This window comes from Cupressus sempervirens, chromosome 3 (assembly GCF_028749045.1).
Source record: "Cupressus sempervirens isolate cs-2001-9-10 chromosome 3, ASM2874904v1, whole genome shotgun sequence".
In the NCBI taxonomy this organism is placed as follows: domain Eukaryota; kingdom Viridiplantae; phylum Streptophyta; class Pinopsida; order Cupressales; family Cupressaceae; genus Cupressus; species Cupressus sempervirens.
In genome coordinates, this window is record NC_143120.1 from 977,711,880 (window position 1) to 977,727,927 (window position 16,048).

General features: G+C 35.8%; 1 protein-coding gene across 3 annotated transcripts in view; it reads left to right on the forward strand.

The window, feature by feature from the left end:
- Positions 1-5,946: 5,946 nt before the first annotated feature.
- The window catches only part of LOC149570023 (putative sucrose-phosphatase 2), a 178,185-nt gene continuing 168,083 nt past the window's right edge, over positions 5,947-16,048 (forward strand). For all 3 annotated transcript variants that reach the window (XM_089822683.1, XM_089822685.1, XM_089822684.1), the window contains exons 1-2: positions 5,947-6,261; positions 6,340-6,633. In XM_089822683.1, the coding sequence (XP_089678809.1) occupies positions 5,950-6,261; positions 6,340-6,633 (606 nt within the window). In that variant the 5' untranslated portion in view covers positions 5,947-5,949. The remainder of the gene's footprint in view (positions 6,262-6,339; positions 6,634-16,048) is intronic.

Consider the following 16,048-nt stretch of genomic DNA (forward strand, 5'->3'; position numbering starts at 1 on the left):
ATTTAGGACATTTCACTTATTTATCCATTTTATTGGGTTCATTGCATTTAATTGCATTTACTTTATTCATTGTTAGTGCATCAATATCATTAAGTTCATTTTTCAATCCATTTAAGTAGGTGCATTTCATTAAGTTGCATTGTTAGGTTATTTAACATATTGCATTTGTTGAAGTTGATGAAAGATCAACCCCACATCTCCCAAGAATAAATTGAATGCAAACACCTATCACAGAAAGAAAGAAGCAAAAGCTATGGAGACTGGAATTCCCAGATCCACAGATGAGACATTCTTGATGAGAGAAAAAGAAATTGCTATTATCAAAAGTGAATCAATTATTACAAAGAGATCAATCCTTATAAAGGAGATCAAAACCCTCAAAGGTAAAACATAGGTTTCATGATAATAATTAATTATTATATGCCCAAAGTTTAGCTTGAGTAAACTAGAGATAATAAGTGACTTAACAATTAAATAATATGATTTAATTAATAAGTAAAAATTATTACTCTTAAAACATTAATGTCATCAATCTTTATTGCATACATGAATGCACTATTTAATTAATATGTAAGAAGTACATAGGATCTATGTAGACAAATTTAGAATCATATAAGTTCATTGAATTGCATCATATGTATCATATCAAAATATTACCTATATCATTAATCAATACATCATTAAACACATTGGAATAAATTCAAAAGAATCGTAGGATCACGTATACACATGTCATCATATATTATGTATTTTATAAATGTAAGTATGCATCCATAATACACACATATATAAATACATTCATGTAAGCATCTAAGTAAAGTAATTGCATTCATAACATTTTGCATCATAAAACACAAAAACAAGCATATAGTTAGGAGTCATACAGAACTACATATCATAAAAATATGGAGTCTAACATATAATGACATCAAAAAAGAAATATCAAATCAAAAGATGAGAGTTCATCATAAAATTGATGCCCAATCAATAAACACCAATAGAGTGTCTCATTAATAAATGTTGTGATCAATAACATTTACATCATGGTATGTAATCAATAACAATGTATGTAATCAATGATGGAATCAACTAGGGGCACTTGACTCACCACTTGCACCATTTATATCACCTATACCTCCTATACCTACAAAAAAACCAGGTTCTCTTAGAGGAGTCTAGATAGTGGTTGCTATATCTATCCCTACTTGTGACCCTATTTGTCCATGAGGTCTCGGTACAATTTCCACTGTAATAGTCTACAAAATGATAGAAAACTAATCCAACTAACTTTCAAGGGATGTCATTTTAGCCTCCGTTCAACTTAAGCTTCTTCAGTACCACTAGTATCAATGGAACTTGTGCAACCTGGTAAACCTATGGAGCTTGAGAAATTTGTATCTATGGAATATGAACTTGAGCTATATCTAAGGATCCTATATCTTTCTACCCTCTTTATATCATGTCATGCCCCAAACAAGAACTGCTAGTGCAACCCATCACCTGCACGCAAACACCCATCATTTGTATTACACCTTCAACTCCCACTTGCACCATCCCTACCAACTCCATCACCGCCAACACCCTAATCTCCAAGTGGACCAATAAAAAAACCACCTTGAACCTACACAACACCTTGACCTAATTGAACATCTCTTACAAGATCTCTCAACAACCTTCCACCTTGTCTTGTCAATAGCTACCCCACCTCTAACTTGTACTCTCCATCACTAATGTCTCCCTCTACCTCTACCACCCTTGTCCCATCTCCATTACCACCATCATCATGGTGTATAATAAAAAAATAAGATGTTTAATAAATAATGAAATCAATTAGGGGTACTTGACCCACCACTTGCACCATTGTATCACATGTACCTCCTATACCTATAAATTGTACTAAGTTCTTTTAGGGAGGCTCGATCATAATGACTATATTTATCCCAGCTTGTATACTTGTTTGTCTAGGAGGTCTTGATAAAATTGCCACCATAGTAGTCTACATCATGATAGAAAACTAATACAACTATCTTTCAATGGATTTCATTCTAGCCTCCAATGCATGTACATCCAAAGTAAGCTTCTTTGGTATTGTTGGTGTCATAGGAACTTGTGCAACCTAGGGAACCTATGGAGCCTAAGAAATTTGTACCTATTGAATATGAACTTGAGTTATAGCCTAAGGATCCCAAATCTATCTACCCTCTTTGTGTCACCTCCTGCTCTAAAAAAGAATGTCTACCAATACAACCATCACCTATACCCAAACACCCCTCATTTGTACATCCCCTCCACTCCCACTTACACCATTCTTGCTAACTCCATCACCGCCAACATCCTGACCTCTAAGTGAACCAATCAAAAAACCACTTTGACCCTCCACAAAACCAAGAATGACACCTCGACCTAATTAAACATCTCTTATATGAGGTCTCAATAACCTTCCACCTTATCTACCAACAACTACCCCACCTAACTTTTACTCTCCATCACCAACATCTCACTCTAGCTCTGCCACCCTGGGCCCCATATCCATCATCACCACCACTATCATTGTCATCGTCTTCATCATCATCAAAAGATAGCTCATCAATATTCAATATAATTGACGCTCTAATGAACCATTGTGTGAACTCAAAAATCATGTATGCATTTTCAACATCCTCTCACTCATTGTACTATAGCTGATGCATATGCATCTCTAGAAAAACATTTTTGGCTACTCTAAGCTCAATCTTCAGAGTCCATAAGGATTTCTCTATCTATACCTAGGTGTAATGTGTTAACCACTGACATGTCCTATCATTAACCATACTGCCTCAACACCATCATAAAGAATAATCTCTTAATAACCTAAGGTGCACTTCCAAGTTACCACTGGGGCACAAACACATTGACCACATCCCTCATCATTCTTCACCTGATCCTCATAGTATTGATATGACCTCCAACACACCTCACCCAAATCGTCAAGCATGCACAACCAATAATCTATCTTGCCCAACTTTGACTAGACAATGACACCCTCATAGACAAATATATGAAAAATTCAAAGCCCTCAGTCTAATTCTAATGGTTTGTGTGATGGAAAGATGTTCCCATGTTTGTATCTATTATAACAATACTACACCATCTAAAAAAGTCACACTTGTCGATACACCACGTAATGTAAATCATGGTCTAGTTGTGCTTGTACACATGATCCCTAAGAAAATTGTCAAGGTTGTGTAATCATATCCTCTGACATATGACCCAAACTAGTGAAAATTTTGTAATCTCCCATGTCTAGAAGAAAAAAACCACCAATCAATTAAACCTAAATAGAGGGAAGTGCATCATGTACCAACATCTGTCACCAAGGAATGTTGTCATCTTTGATAGTATCGTCACCAAAGAATTTTATGGAATTTGTGTCATCATAGACCTGGTCATAATGTATGAACTCTCCAACTATCAAAATTTGAAGTATACAATACATGTCCGTCAATGTGATTGTCATCTCTCCTAATGGAAAATGAAAAGTATTATGGTTTGAGTGTCTTCGCTCAACCATATATGACATCAAACCCATGTTTATCATAAACTAGAGAATATCTAAGAGGAATCCAAATCCACATGGAGCAATGACCTCTCGATCCTCAAAAGACAATTGATCTATCAACTCAAATGGCCATGGGTAAAGTTGTCTCACATAGATATATCACCCTTGAACCTATTCTTCAATCAAGACATCACACATCATTTGATATTATTTAAGTGGTTATCTAAAACTAATCTAAATTCTATCTTACCAGCTACTCTCTTATTGTAAACACATCATTTTTCCTAACTCTAGATCGTGAGAATGAATAATATCAACCTATTTGTCATATCGACTTATCCAATCGACAATAAAAACATCACTATTATGGTTACACTAACATCAACAACTTGATTGAAAATATCATCAAATGACCTCACTGAGTTTTTTTTAATTCACCAGATTTATAGCCATCCTATATTGCTATGATTAGAATAAAAATGTGCATGAAGATCAAAACAAATAACTAAATTGTATAAAAAGATATTAAAGTATCAACAACAGTCTAATGCACTATTTCACAATTTGTTACACACCATTTAATTGGCAAGTACCATTTGAACATGCATATGTGCTAAGTGAATTACGTTACACGCTAAAAGGAACCTATGTGCTAAAATCAACAATACTATGTGCTAAATGTTTTTTTTTGTCTTACCTAACAATAGACTAAGTGCCATAAAAAAGAAACTTAGGCTCTACGATTGTTGAGTGCTATAACATTTAAAACATGCACCATGAATTGTATAATACTCACTATAACCACTACGTGCACACATCTTTTTTCCTTTAGTTTAGAAGTAGTTTGTGTTGTTTATTTGTAGTTTTAAAGCTATTTTGACTTAGAAATATACCCAACAAATCTAGTTACAGGATTGTGTAATTGTAATTTAAATGTTAAACACTTCCAAATGATTGAATAAATCAACATTCATTAAAAAAAACCTCTTATTGTCTATTCATCCCATTTAACATATGTGCAAAAGTAAATAGTAGAAACACAATATACACAAGATCATCGATATCTTTATGTGGAAATCCCAATGTAGGTAAATCACGGTGAGAATTATTTCGGTATATGAGAAATTGATTACGATAGTCTTAGTCTCAAGGCCAAGGAAGCTCATTGCTCTCAATTTGGCTTATAGGCTAAGGTGCACAACCTTTGGATAATATACAAATGATGTACAGATTGAAGATCACTTCTTTAGGGCAAGATACTATATGATTTGATTAGAAGGAAATTATATGTTTGTTGAACTACAAAACAAAACACATAATCTAAAATGCTATTATAATTTACTACCATATACATCATAAATTGACTTCATCAGTGACCATATGAACTTGTGGATCTATAAACTTACACTGTACACCATAGACACTGACACATGCAACTTATATAATCCACAAAAAGATTTGATCCTACATATCCTTTACAACAATCAATTACATCAATCAAGTCAACCTATTAGATGAAACTAGTAGTATAAAACCTATTACCCCCAAAAACTATCTCCAATATCTTGCAAAAGGAAAACAAGATGTGTGAAGCATCACTCTATGCCGATACACCATTCAATTACTCCAAAATAATCATTTTTATCATCCCATACTACCATACACTCTCAAACTACTTAGGTCAGCTCTAAAATGTAGAATCAATAATAGAATAACATAAATCATCATATAAACCTCTATAGTGTTAGTGAAGCTCAACATAACATCTAAGAGCCACAACACATAAACTTCAAAGGTGGAGGAATATGAAGCATTTCAACAATAGGAACTCTATTATTGCAAAAACTAACAGTCAAAACTTTATCATTCATTAATTTATATGAAACAATATTACCAACTTTAACTTAAGAGAGCAAACTACCAAGCTACTATTGATCTATGGTGAGAAGAATTATTTGACAAAGGAATTTTTTTTTGCTAGTGTGAAACCCTCAAATGTAAAGAAATGAAATTATATTTAAGACTTGATAATTTCAAGAAAATAAGTAATTTTCAATCCTTGATAGTTCATATACTTAATATCAATAAATGATGAATCTTATCTTCTAGTAATTTACTTTAAACTAAAAGACAAGAGTCTACAACACAATGGTAGTTTGTGAGCCTCTCCTCTCATCCCCATCTTAAATTCAAATCTACTCAAACTTAACACTTAATAATAATTAATCTTAACAAATAATAAATAACCTAAACTTCCACACATCACCTATCAAATTTTTAGTTTTCAAACTAAAACTAAATTAACAAAATAAACACTCTTAAATTCTTAATGCTTAACACTTTCTAAAAGTTTAATAATTCACAATATTTTTAAAAACAAGAGCGAATCTTACTTTTGTCCAATGAGGAACATGTTCTCCACTTGTAAACTATTCAAAGGCATATCCAAAGAGGAAGGCACCTGCCACTCCATTTTATACTTCAAAAAAATGTGGCTCCTAAATGGCGGGGGCGTCTGCTTCCTGAGTAGAAGTTCAAGCATTCTCACATTTATCCCCTCAACTGAGTTTGTACAGAGACAAAAACGTGGGCAAAACCGCTCTTCGTTCAACTCAAGTAGTGCTAGTGGTTTAATTGAGCCCATTTCTATGAATATGGCAGAGAAGATGACAAACAAAGCTCAGCCAAAGCTTATGCTTGTTTCCGACTTGGATTTCACAATGGTACGTACAAACCCCAAAAATGCATGCTTGCGTCTGCGTGGGGAAGTTAAGTTATTAAGTGAATTTTATGGATTGCAGGTAGATCATGATGACCCTTCACACCAATCCCTGCTAAACTTTAATAGCTTGTGGGCAGCTGAGTACGCACATAATTCGGTATTGGTCTTTTCATCAGGCCGATCACCGCAGAGATATACTGAATTGAGGGGCCAAGTGCCATTGCTCACGCCTGCAATACATGTTTTATCGGTGGGTACAGAGATATTTTATGGACTTCAGCCTGATGCTACGTGGCTCAATCTGCTCGACCAAGGATGGAACAGAGAGATTGTTTTGGAGGAGGCCAAAATGTTCCCTCAACTTCAACTACAGGTATGCTCGGCATCTGCATTGACTTTCTTGTTTCCTTTTATCTCAGGCCCCATATACATGCCCTTCAGTATACTCAAATCCACGAAGTAAGCAAAGCATTAGTACGAACTGAAAATTTAATAAACAAAACCTATCTTTCAAAAAATGTTATAAAAAATGTTTTAACGAAATTTTTACCCTGCATATTCCAACGACAAACTGTTGGTAAGGATTCAAACCAGTTCCCTGCATTGCACCATGAACTTTTGGATGTTTTTTGCTGATGAAAAGAACCACCGAGATAACATGTTTACCCTTTTTTCTCTTCCATTAATTGATCATAAAATTTGATCAAATGTAAGTGGAATGACAGAGTAGGATTTCGGTTAAGGACCAAATTGTTGGCAATTGCCTCAATTAGCAATTAGACAAAAAGGCACACGTTTGTGTTGATTACCTTTTTCTCCGAGCGGCCAACGAGTCAATGGGATTTGATTTAATAATCAGTACTTGATTTAAAAAAAAAAGTCTTTGAAATTATCAATAATTAGAAGGGAGTTTATGGTAAATAGCTACTGTACAAGAAATAATTGTCATTGCTCGGTTCAGAAGCAGCAGGAACATTACCCAGCAAATGACACGGTCTAAGTGTACCAAATCACAGAACCCAAGTGTACACAACACGGTTGAAGGCATGAAATCCAACTAACAACCCCTTAAGTACATAAAACAGGGCCACAACCACGACAAGTGCGATTACAACTAATAGTGGCCCCTAGTTAAAAAGGTGACGAGGTGCCCATGATTCTAAAAAGCTTCTGCTACGCCCTTAATTCTAGAGTATGCATATGGTTATGAGTAATTGGCTTGTAGCTACCTTAACCCCTAATAAAGCCATATTATCATTATTAAGTTGCTATTTAGTTGGTTACGTTGGCCTTAGGCCTATTGAGTCATATTTGGATCAGGGATAGATAGGGTATATGTAAGAGGTAGTGAGTCTTATTTTATCATCATATTATGAACTTTTCTTGCTACGGATATTTGAAGGTTTGCCCCCTCGATGTGTCTTATGACTTTATGCTGTTATACATCATTCTTAACATTTTTCATATTATCTTCTTCATTTGTGCAAGTTATTTCATTGCAAGCGGTCTCAAAGCATGATCTTTGTACCATAAAGACGAGATATTTTTCTTCAAATTTGGAGGTAATTCTGGAAATATAATTTCAAGTTAGAAGGATTTGTTTTTCCTAGTTTTTTAAAGGACTTTCTAAGAACATATTGAAGCACCTCTAGTCCATTTTTTAGAGAAATCGAAGCATAATAGAGCTAGTTATTGCAGCATTAGGTTTTCTGCCCTAAATATTTGTAAAGAGATGTTTCACAGATCTGAGCAACTTTCTTCTTAATTTTTAACAAGGGGTTTTTGAGGAGGTCATTGAAGAGTCTACCATCCAAGTTTCAGAGACTTGGAGCAGAACTATATATTTAACTAAAAGCACCCCTTATTATGCATAAAAAGTAAAAAAATATAAAATTCATAAGTTTTTAAAAACTTAAAAAAATTATTAATTTTGAAAAAAAAAACTTGAAAAATCTTCAAAAGAAAAATAATTGAAAACTTGAAAGAGAGAAATTTACTCTCCTTTGATGCTTTAATCTTCTTTGTGTAGCTATTCTTAACATGTTGGTGCAGATCTAACTTTCTTGTAGTCCTCACCCTCGTAAGAAACATGAGCCTGTTGAAATTATAGCTGCAAGACTAATCTTCTTACCTGTTTTAATCTGCCATTAGCAATCTCAGAGTCATTTTCTTGATGCTTGTAGCAGTTCTGTGATGAGATACCGTTTAGCTAAGTTTAATATGCAGATTCATTTCTTTATGTGTTCAAGCCTTTCCTTTATTATTTTCTCTGTCTGCTTGAAGCATTTTGACTCGACACCTTCTTTGTATGACTTGACACTGTTATCATTCCTTGTTGTCTGTATTCCATCCTGGCATTCTATTTGGCTTCATACACAGACTATCTTCCATGCTGGCATGGTGGGGTCTGTCAGGCGTAATTTATTGAGCGGCTCATTATATGGTGAAGCTTCAACAAATTTCATTCATTCATGGTTCCTTAGTTCCTAGCATCGTGTGATCTCTTTGTGGTTGAGAATTTCATATTTTATTTATATTCACACTGACCTGGCAGCTGTGAGTGTTGCTTTGATGTTTTGACACCAAGGAAGACTTTCAAGGATGCCAGTTTTGTTTTCGAGAGCCGTTGATGACCATTTTGACATCGTGGCATTCTAAAGACTGTCGGCTTTGGTGATGCCATCTTGGTCGGTTCATTTCCTTATAAATGGTTTAACAAGTGGAACATTGACCACCAAGAGTGCCTGGAAAACAATTTTGAAATAAAAAAATGGGTGGCAGAAAAAATCAGATCTGCCATGTGGGCAAACCAGTTAGGTAGAAAAAAAGCCTATTATGTCAAAGAATTTAATCCAACAGGTGAACATGACGACAGAGTATTTAGGAGCTGAGATCAAAGGAAAGACAAAAAGCCTAATTGCTCAACTAAGATCTAGTTCACACCATTTGAGATGTGAAACTGGTAGATGGAAGGTCCCTAAGGAAGAGTGGGACGACAAAATTTGTAGATTTTGCAACGAGGGTGTGGTGGAAACGGAGTGGCACTATCTGAAGGATTGTACAACATACGAGGACATTTGCAACCAGCACAAAGAAACTTTAAAAGTGAACAACATAAAAGACCTTTTCAAAGGACCAAGACTCCTCAAGGGGGCCATTTTACTTATGCAGATTCACAACAAAAGAGACAGTCTGGAGAAATCACATCAGACTGACTAGGATTTTTATGTGGTTCCCTTACGCTTATGGCCTTGTGGACGTCATTAAAAATCTTTCATCCATTCATTATTTGACAGCTTTAATGCGTGTGTCACATCTTCAATTTGTCATTTCTTTTTATATGTTGTGGCCGCTATGTTACATAGTTAGTTGCATCATTTCACTGAGGTGAGCGATTTTTAGTAGTATCGTTTTGAGTTGAGTTTTCATATGATAAATATTATTCATGTATCAGGTGATCGTGTTTTGATTGATTTTGTATTGGGAAAGAACAATAGTTTCAGATATTGATGGTATGCTTGATGTGTGAGTAACATCTTTATGCGTACTTAGTTTATGCAGTGATGTTTATAGCTGAGTATCATGACCTCTTAAGGTGATACTCTGTTGAGTCTTATGGGCTTTGATCTCTGAGTGGTCATTGTTTTGTTGAAGACATTGAAAGGGGCAAAGATTCTCTTGCAATTGTTTTGATGAACTGAATAAAGGATCTATATTTCTGTGGGCTGAGTTGTTTCCCTCAGCGACAAGTGCTTTTCTGAGGATAAATAACCATGTCATTTGTTCATATGCTTTACTTTTTTAAGATATTGCATTTATATTATTTTGGTTCAAAAACATTAACAAAACCAACCCTCAAAACCTAGTAATGGCAGCTTGGATGAAAAAAATGAGTTTTTAATCTTTTGTGTTTGTCAAATGAGAAAAAAACTTGTTACAACCCACTTTTAGGGTGAGCAATGATAGTGGGAACTTTCTGTGTATAAAAAAATGTCTTTTTTACATTTTAAAGATTTTTTAAGCTGCATAGGCTGCATGCACATCAGTGTTCTCCTGTGTATGCCCTAGGTACCGCTTGGGTGTTGGAGTTGATGAAATCCAACTCCGAAGACGTCCAAGATCACCTGCATGCAATATCCTGTCAAAGGGAAGCCAAGGAGAGAAGAGCGTGGAGCAAGGGAAAAACCCTAAACGGACATGAGAGAGAAAAGGATATTGCAACACAAGAAAATATGTATTTACAATATGCTAGAAGTGATATTAGTTATAGATACAATGAGGGAGAGGCTTCTTATAAAGGCCTCATGGAAGCTTGTAGAACAAGCTAGAAGACTCTAAGAGATAAGTGTGACAACTAAGCATACATCCACATAAGGTGGAAAGTCCTCGAACAAGGTGAGAGGATAAGTATGACTTAGGAGAGAACAAACTCTCGTATTGTCAACAACTTATAACAAACTCCTAGACTACAACTAATAAATGAAATGCATTTACCTAAGTAAGCTTAAGTAAATAAAATAAATAATTAATAATTAATTATTTACTCTAACACCCCACCCTTAAGTGCAACTTAGGGAAATGCCTTAAGCTCACAACACTAAAAAATGCAGAAATGCAGAATGGGTCCCGGCAACGAGGCCATGTTAGGTACCCATGTACAAAGCAAAGAGATGCAACCTCTGAAAACGGGGAAAGAGAGAAAACCACGTGGGAAAAACCCTCCCCCAAAAAGAGGTAAGAAGCTAGTGAAGAACTGAAGAAGCCTCCAACTAGGGGAATGTCCCCTAAAACAAGAACAAGGAGTGATCATGAAGAGCATCACTGAAGCAAGAAGAGCCACAAATCTGCCATCAGAAAGAAAACTGCTGATCTGAAGAACCTCTATGGAAGAAGAATGCACGAACCGAGCGTGTCTATATGGTAGATGATCCATCTCACCGAAATGCATAGGTAGCCAGCCACTGCAATCGCCTTGTATATAGGATCAACCACTGAATACACAGTTCACACTATCGAACCATCGAACCACGGATGCATTAGAACAACAACATAACCCCCCCTTAATGTAGACGGGGTGAGATGACAGGCAACTAAGAAGGTGGGCCAAAAATCTCCTGCAGACGAACCAAGAATGACGAGAGAGGAAGAGGTACAAACACCTATAAAGACACGGTCAAAACGACGCTGCATGGGGCTAATGTCATGGAAGGGACACTCACTTGACAAAGGGAGAAGGCCTAAAACAGCAAACAACTATCCCCCCCATGGTGCTTTATAAAAATAGTGCATGTACAACTGACTCAAAAACAACGTTCATGAACTCGAAATGCAAAAGTGACACTTTATCTCAGTGCGTAAACAAAAGAGCTTACAAATGATGTCTACAATGATCAGAATAAAGAAAAAGCTAACAGAAAAAAAAGGACAGCCCAAAACAAAAGAAACCATGCTAGGAAAACGATCCTCGGACCTAAAACACCCAAGATATCCACCATATAGCAAAAATGTCAAAAACATGATAGAAAGAGCATGGGCCAGAATCTAAGGAAAAAGACCACATTTCTGAAAAGGTGATAGGACCAACTTTCCAAAAATATAACGTTTTCAAAAAACTGATATGGAACGCAAAAGATATGCAAGCCGGAGTCAAAAACACAACTTTGGACTTCAACTGAAAAAATAGGCAACAAAAATGCATCAAAATCTAAAAATACCTGCACCAATGTCTCCGTCTTGAAACTAGCTTTCTGGCGCTTCTTTCAGATCAGAAAAATACCTCCGTATGCTCAAGTTATGGTCAAAAAACCGAAGGTAGGTCAAAAAGGACCTAGGAGATGTGTAAGAGGTGATGCAGTGCTGACGTCATACTAACGTTAGCAATCTACGACATTAAATTTGACGGTCAGTCAGCTGTCGCCGCAAAAAAAGAAGCCACGTGGCATATGGTTGATGTGGTAGTGGAGGCGAGATCAGATGGTGGAACAGGCGGCGCCCGGGCTGCAGCAGGGGCTGGGTGCTGCTCGGGTGGCGCAGCCAGTCCCTGGCAGAGCGCGGGCTGAGTGCAGGCAGCTCCGTGGTGGCCGTTGGGCGGTACCGCGGCCCGAAAATGAATTTTTTTATTTTTTTAAACCCTGCGACCGTACGATCCATACGGAGAAGCCCTCCAACCACATTTTTTTTGCCTCTGGGAGCTCTATCTCCAAAATCAACAAATTTTATATAGATCCTAGCTGAAAATGGCCTTTTGGATCCAATGGCAGCGTCCGTTTGGGCCCAATGTGCTCTGAAAATTTGTTGTCCCCTTGATTTGAAGAAAAATGCACAAACAAACTAGGGTTTGTGTCTCCAAATCACGATTTCAAAAAACCTTCAACGAAGCAGCAGCAGGGAGGCTCTGATACCATGTTGGAGTTGATGAAATCCAATTCCGAAGACGCCCAAGATCACCTGCATGCAATATCCTGTCAAAGGGAAGCCAAGGAGAGAAGAGCGTGGAGCAAGGGAAAAACCTTAAACGGACATGAGAGAGAAAAGGATATTGCAACACAAGAAAATATGTATTTACAATATGCTAGAAGTGCTATTAGTTATAGATACAATGAGGGAGAGGCTGCTTATAAAGGCCTCATGGAAGCTTGTTGAACAAGCTAGAAGACGCTAAGAGATAAGTGTGACAACTAAGCATACGTCCACATAAGGTGGAAAGTTCTCGAACAAGGTGAGAGGATAAGTATGACTTAGGAGAGAAAAAACTCCCGTATTGTCAACAACTTATAACAAACTCCTAGACTACAACTAATAAATGAAATGCATTTACCTAAGTAAGCTTAAGTAAATAGAATAAATAATTAATAATTAATTATTTACTCTAACATTGGGTTCCTTGTAGGACCTTTAGTGAAGATCCGTAGGGAACTTGGGGTAGTACCTTTGGCATACCTAGAAGAAACCACCAACAAACTAGGACCTAGACTAGACCCTCATGAGTATAGGGGGTAAAATTAAAGTACCTTGTAACACAACTTTGAAAAGAAATACAAATAATTTTAGAGCTTATAGAAATATTAGAAAGTGACATTCTGAGTTTTGATTGCAACATCTGCATATGTCACTCCAAAAATACTATAGAACTAATTTAGATGTTGTGTACTCTCACTATGTAATTGGGAAGACTTTGTCTTAGTGCCATGTGGAAATCATTGAATTTAGCAAAAACTAGAGGATCAATGTTGGCTCCCCATAATAGAGGAAGTGGAAGCAGATCATTGTTTTATAAGCAGTGTTGTCATTCGCTATTTGAAGAGGCTTTTTATTTGATGTTGAAAGTGGCTTGATGAGTTTAGGATAAATCAGTGAAAAACTAATTTTGCTTGAAGACGCTTGATGGGGTGTAAGATAGGATTGAAAAGAATTGCTTTCTTTCATGATTTGTGTATACTTTATATGCTAGGATGAAATAGCTTCAATTAGTGGTGACAAGACTGGTTTTCTTTCCATAAGATTGGCTTCTTGTATCTTGCTCCTTATTGTGGGTGGCAAAAATGTTTAGCATTTTAATTTGTGTCTTTTAAAAAAACTCAAATAGGAATAGTATTTGAGGCAAAATCTCTTTTAATATTGTAAGGGGGAGTTCCTTGAGATCTCAGACCACCGTAGACTCATAAGCTATAGACAAAATATACAATTATAACCACAATATAATATTCCCTTTAGGGAGTTGTCGCTTAAATGAAATAACTAACTTCATATTTGTAGAAGACTAGAAATATTTTTTGCCTATATCTAGATATTAAAAATTAAATAAACTAAATCCAAGCACAAACAGGGCAACTTCTTATTGGCTACAATAGAGATCAATAATAACAAACAAACATAATTTCAAAATCAACAACATATGACTTCAAGAACTAAAGAGCTAGTTTACATGCAAATTTAGAATGTAGGTAGACACATTTCTCTAATATAGAGCCTGATGATATAACTACTTTCAATACAGCTCATGAAATCATAAAGATAGTAAAATTGACATGGATAGTACATGAACATTATTTTGGGAGCATAAGTATGATATCTAGAGTTTTTGTGCTTAAAGCACTTATTTTAAAGGTTGTAAGATGCTCAATTTATGGGACTTTAGAATAGTCATATGTTATCCCCCAAATCGATGTTTTAAACAAAAAATGCTTAAAACTTCTAAAAAGTAGGAAATAAAGAGTTTTAAAGAAGAATTGCTCATAAGCAAATAATAAACTAACATTTGATTAAAGGGACCTAAAAGTGGCCCCTCAACTCTGTCCAAAACTAGCAGCACTGGATGTAGCAACTGCTAGATATAACCATTGTGAAAAATAGCGATTGCTAGGTATTACCATTGCAAAAAAATAGAAACTTAAAGCATGAACATCCATTGTGATTTTGAAGCAACTCATTTGAAATCAGTGGTGAATGTTGAAACCATAACTTGGTGACCCGAATCTAATGTATTCTTAGGGTTTTGAAAAGATTGAAAATTGAAGATAAAAGCCAAACCCTTTTTTGATGATATGCTAAACCCTGCAACACTGATGGGAACTGCCAAGTAGAAGCTCCTATAAAAGTTTGCCATAAAGAAGGCTACAACACATGTTTCTTCTTCTTACAAATAGCTGAAACTTACCCTAAAAAACCAGGGTTTGAATTCCAAAATAAGTATGACACCTTTCAAGTGCCATAATGAAAGCAACTATGAACCCCAACAAAAATGGTATCTGTAATCCTTGGCAAAAATAAATGAAAGTATATTGACCATATCACTTTTGAGACTCTAATGGAACCATAAATTGATATGGACCTTGCGTCTTTGATTGCCTACACAATTGATGTCATAACTACTACTATAGGTGACTCAAACACTGTTGTTTACAACTTTAAAAGGCGGGGAAACTTTTATCTTCTTGTGTCAATTAAGTGTTGCTTCATTAGACACTAAACACTTATTTTTGGTGATTTTGTCACAGAAATTGATTTTCTACCTAGCAGGCCCTTTGAAATGTTTTGTCGATTGAAAAGTGTCTTTCTTTCTTAGGCACACTTTTGTCGCTAAATATGCTTGTTTCTGTTTAGGCTACTTATGGCACTTAAGTGATTGCTAGGTGGCCTTTTTAGTTGATCCTACATTCATGTTACTTAAACACATCTCAAATGCTTCTTTTTGTAACAACCGGTTTTCTCGGGGCCTAAATTAACATCAATCATACTCGAGGAATACAGTTACTTCTTCGTTTCATAGGAAGACAGTTATATCATTCATGTTCATGTGAATAAGATTTACGTTAAAAACAGTTATATAAAATTTTCTTAACTAGAAACTTGAAATACCATTAAATGAAATTACTTTAGAAATTGAAATCACATACCTTGGAAAACTGAGTTCGAATCAAACTAGGGTTGCTTCTGCAACCACCCGGGTTAGTCCACAAATACACTATAACAATTTCACAAGTCGACTATCATCTAAAAACCACTATCTCAAAATCATATGATGATTACAACTAAATACCACTATAATTTAAATCAGGGCATCACAAATCAGTGTACCAATTAGGGCATCAATTACCATCGGTTCATTTAGGGCTCCTGATACTGTCTTACCACTTAGGGCTTCTGCAACCACAGATTCATTTTAGGGCTTCTGCAACGACAGATTCAACTAGGGCTTCGATACCATGGATCCAATTAGGGCTTCCAATACCACTGTATCATTTAAGGTTCTAGCTGTCATACAATCAATTAGGGCTTCGGATTTCTTT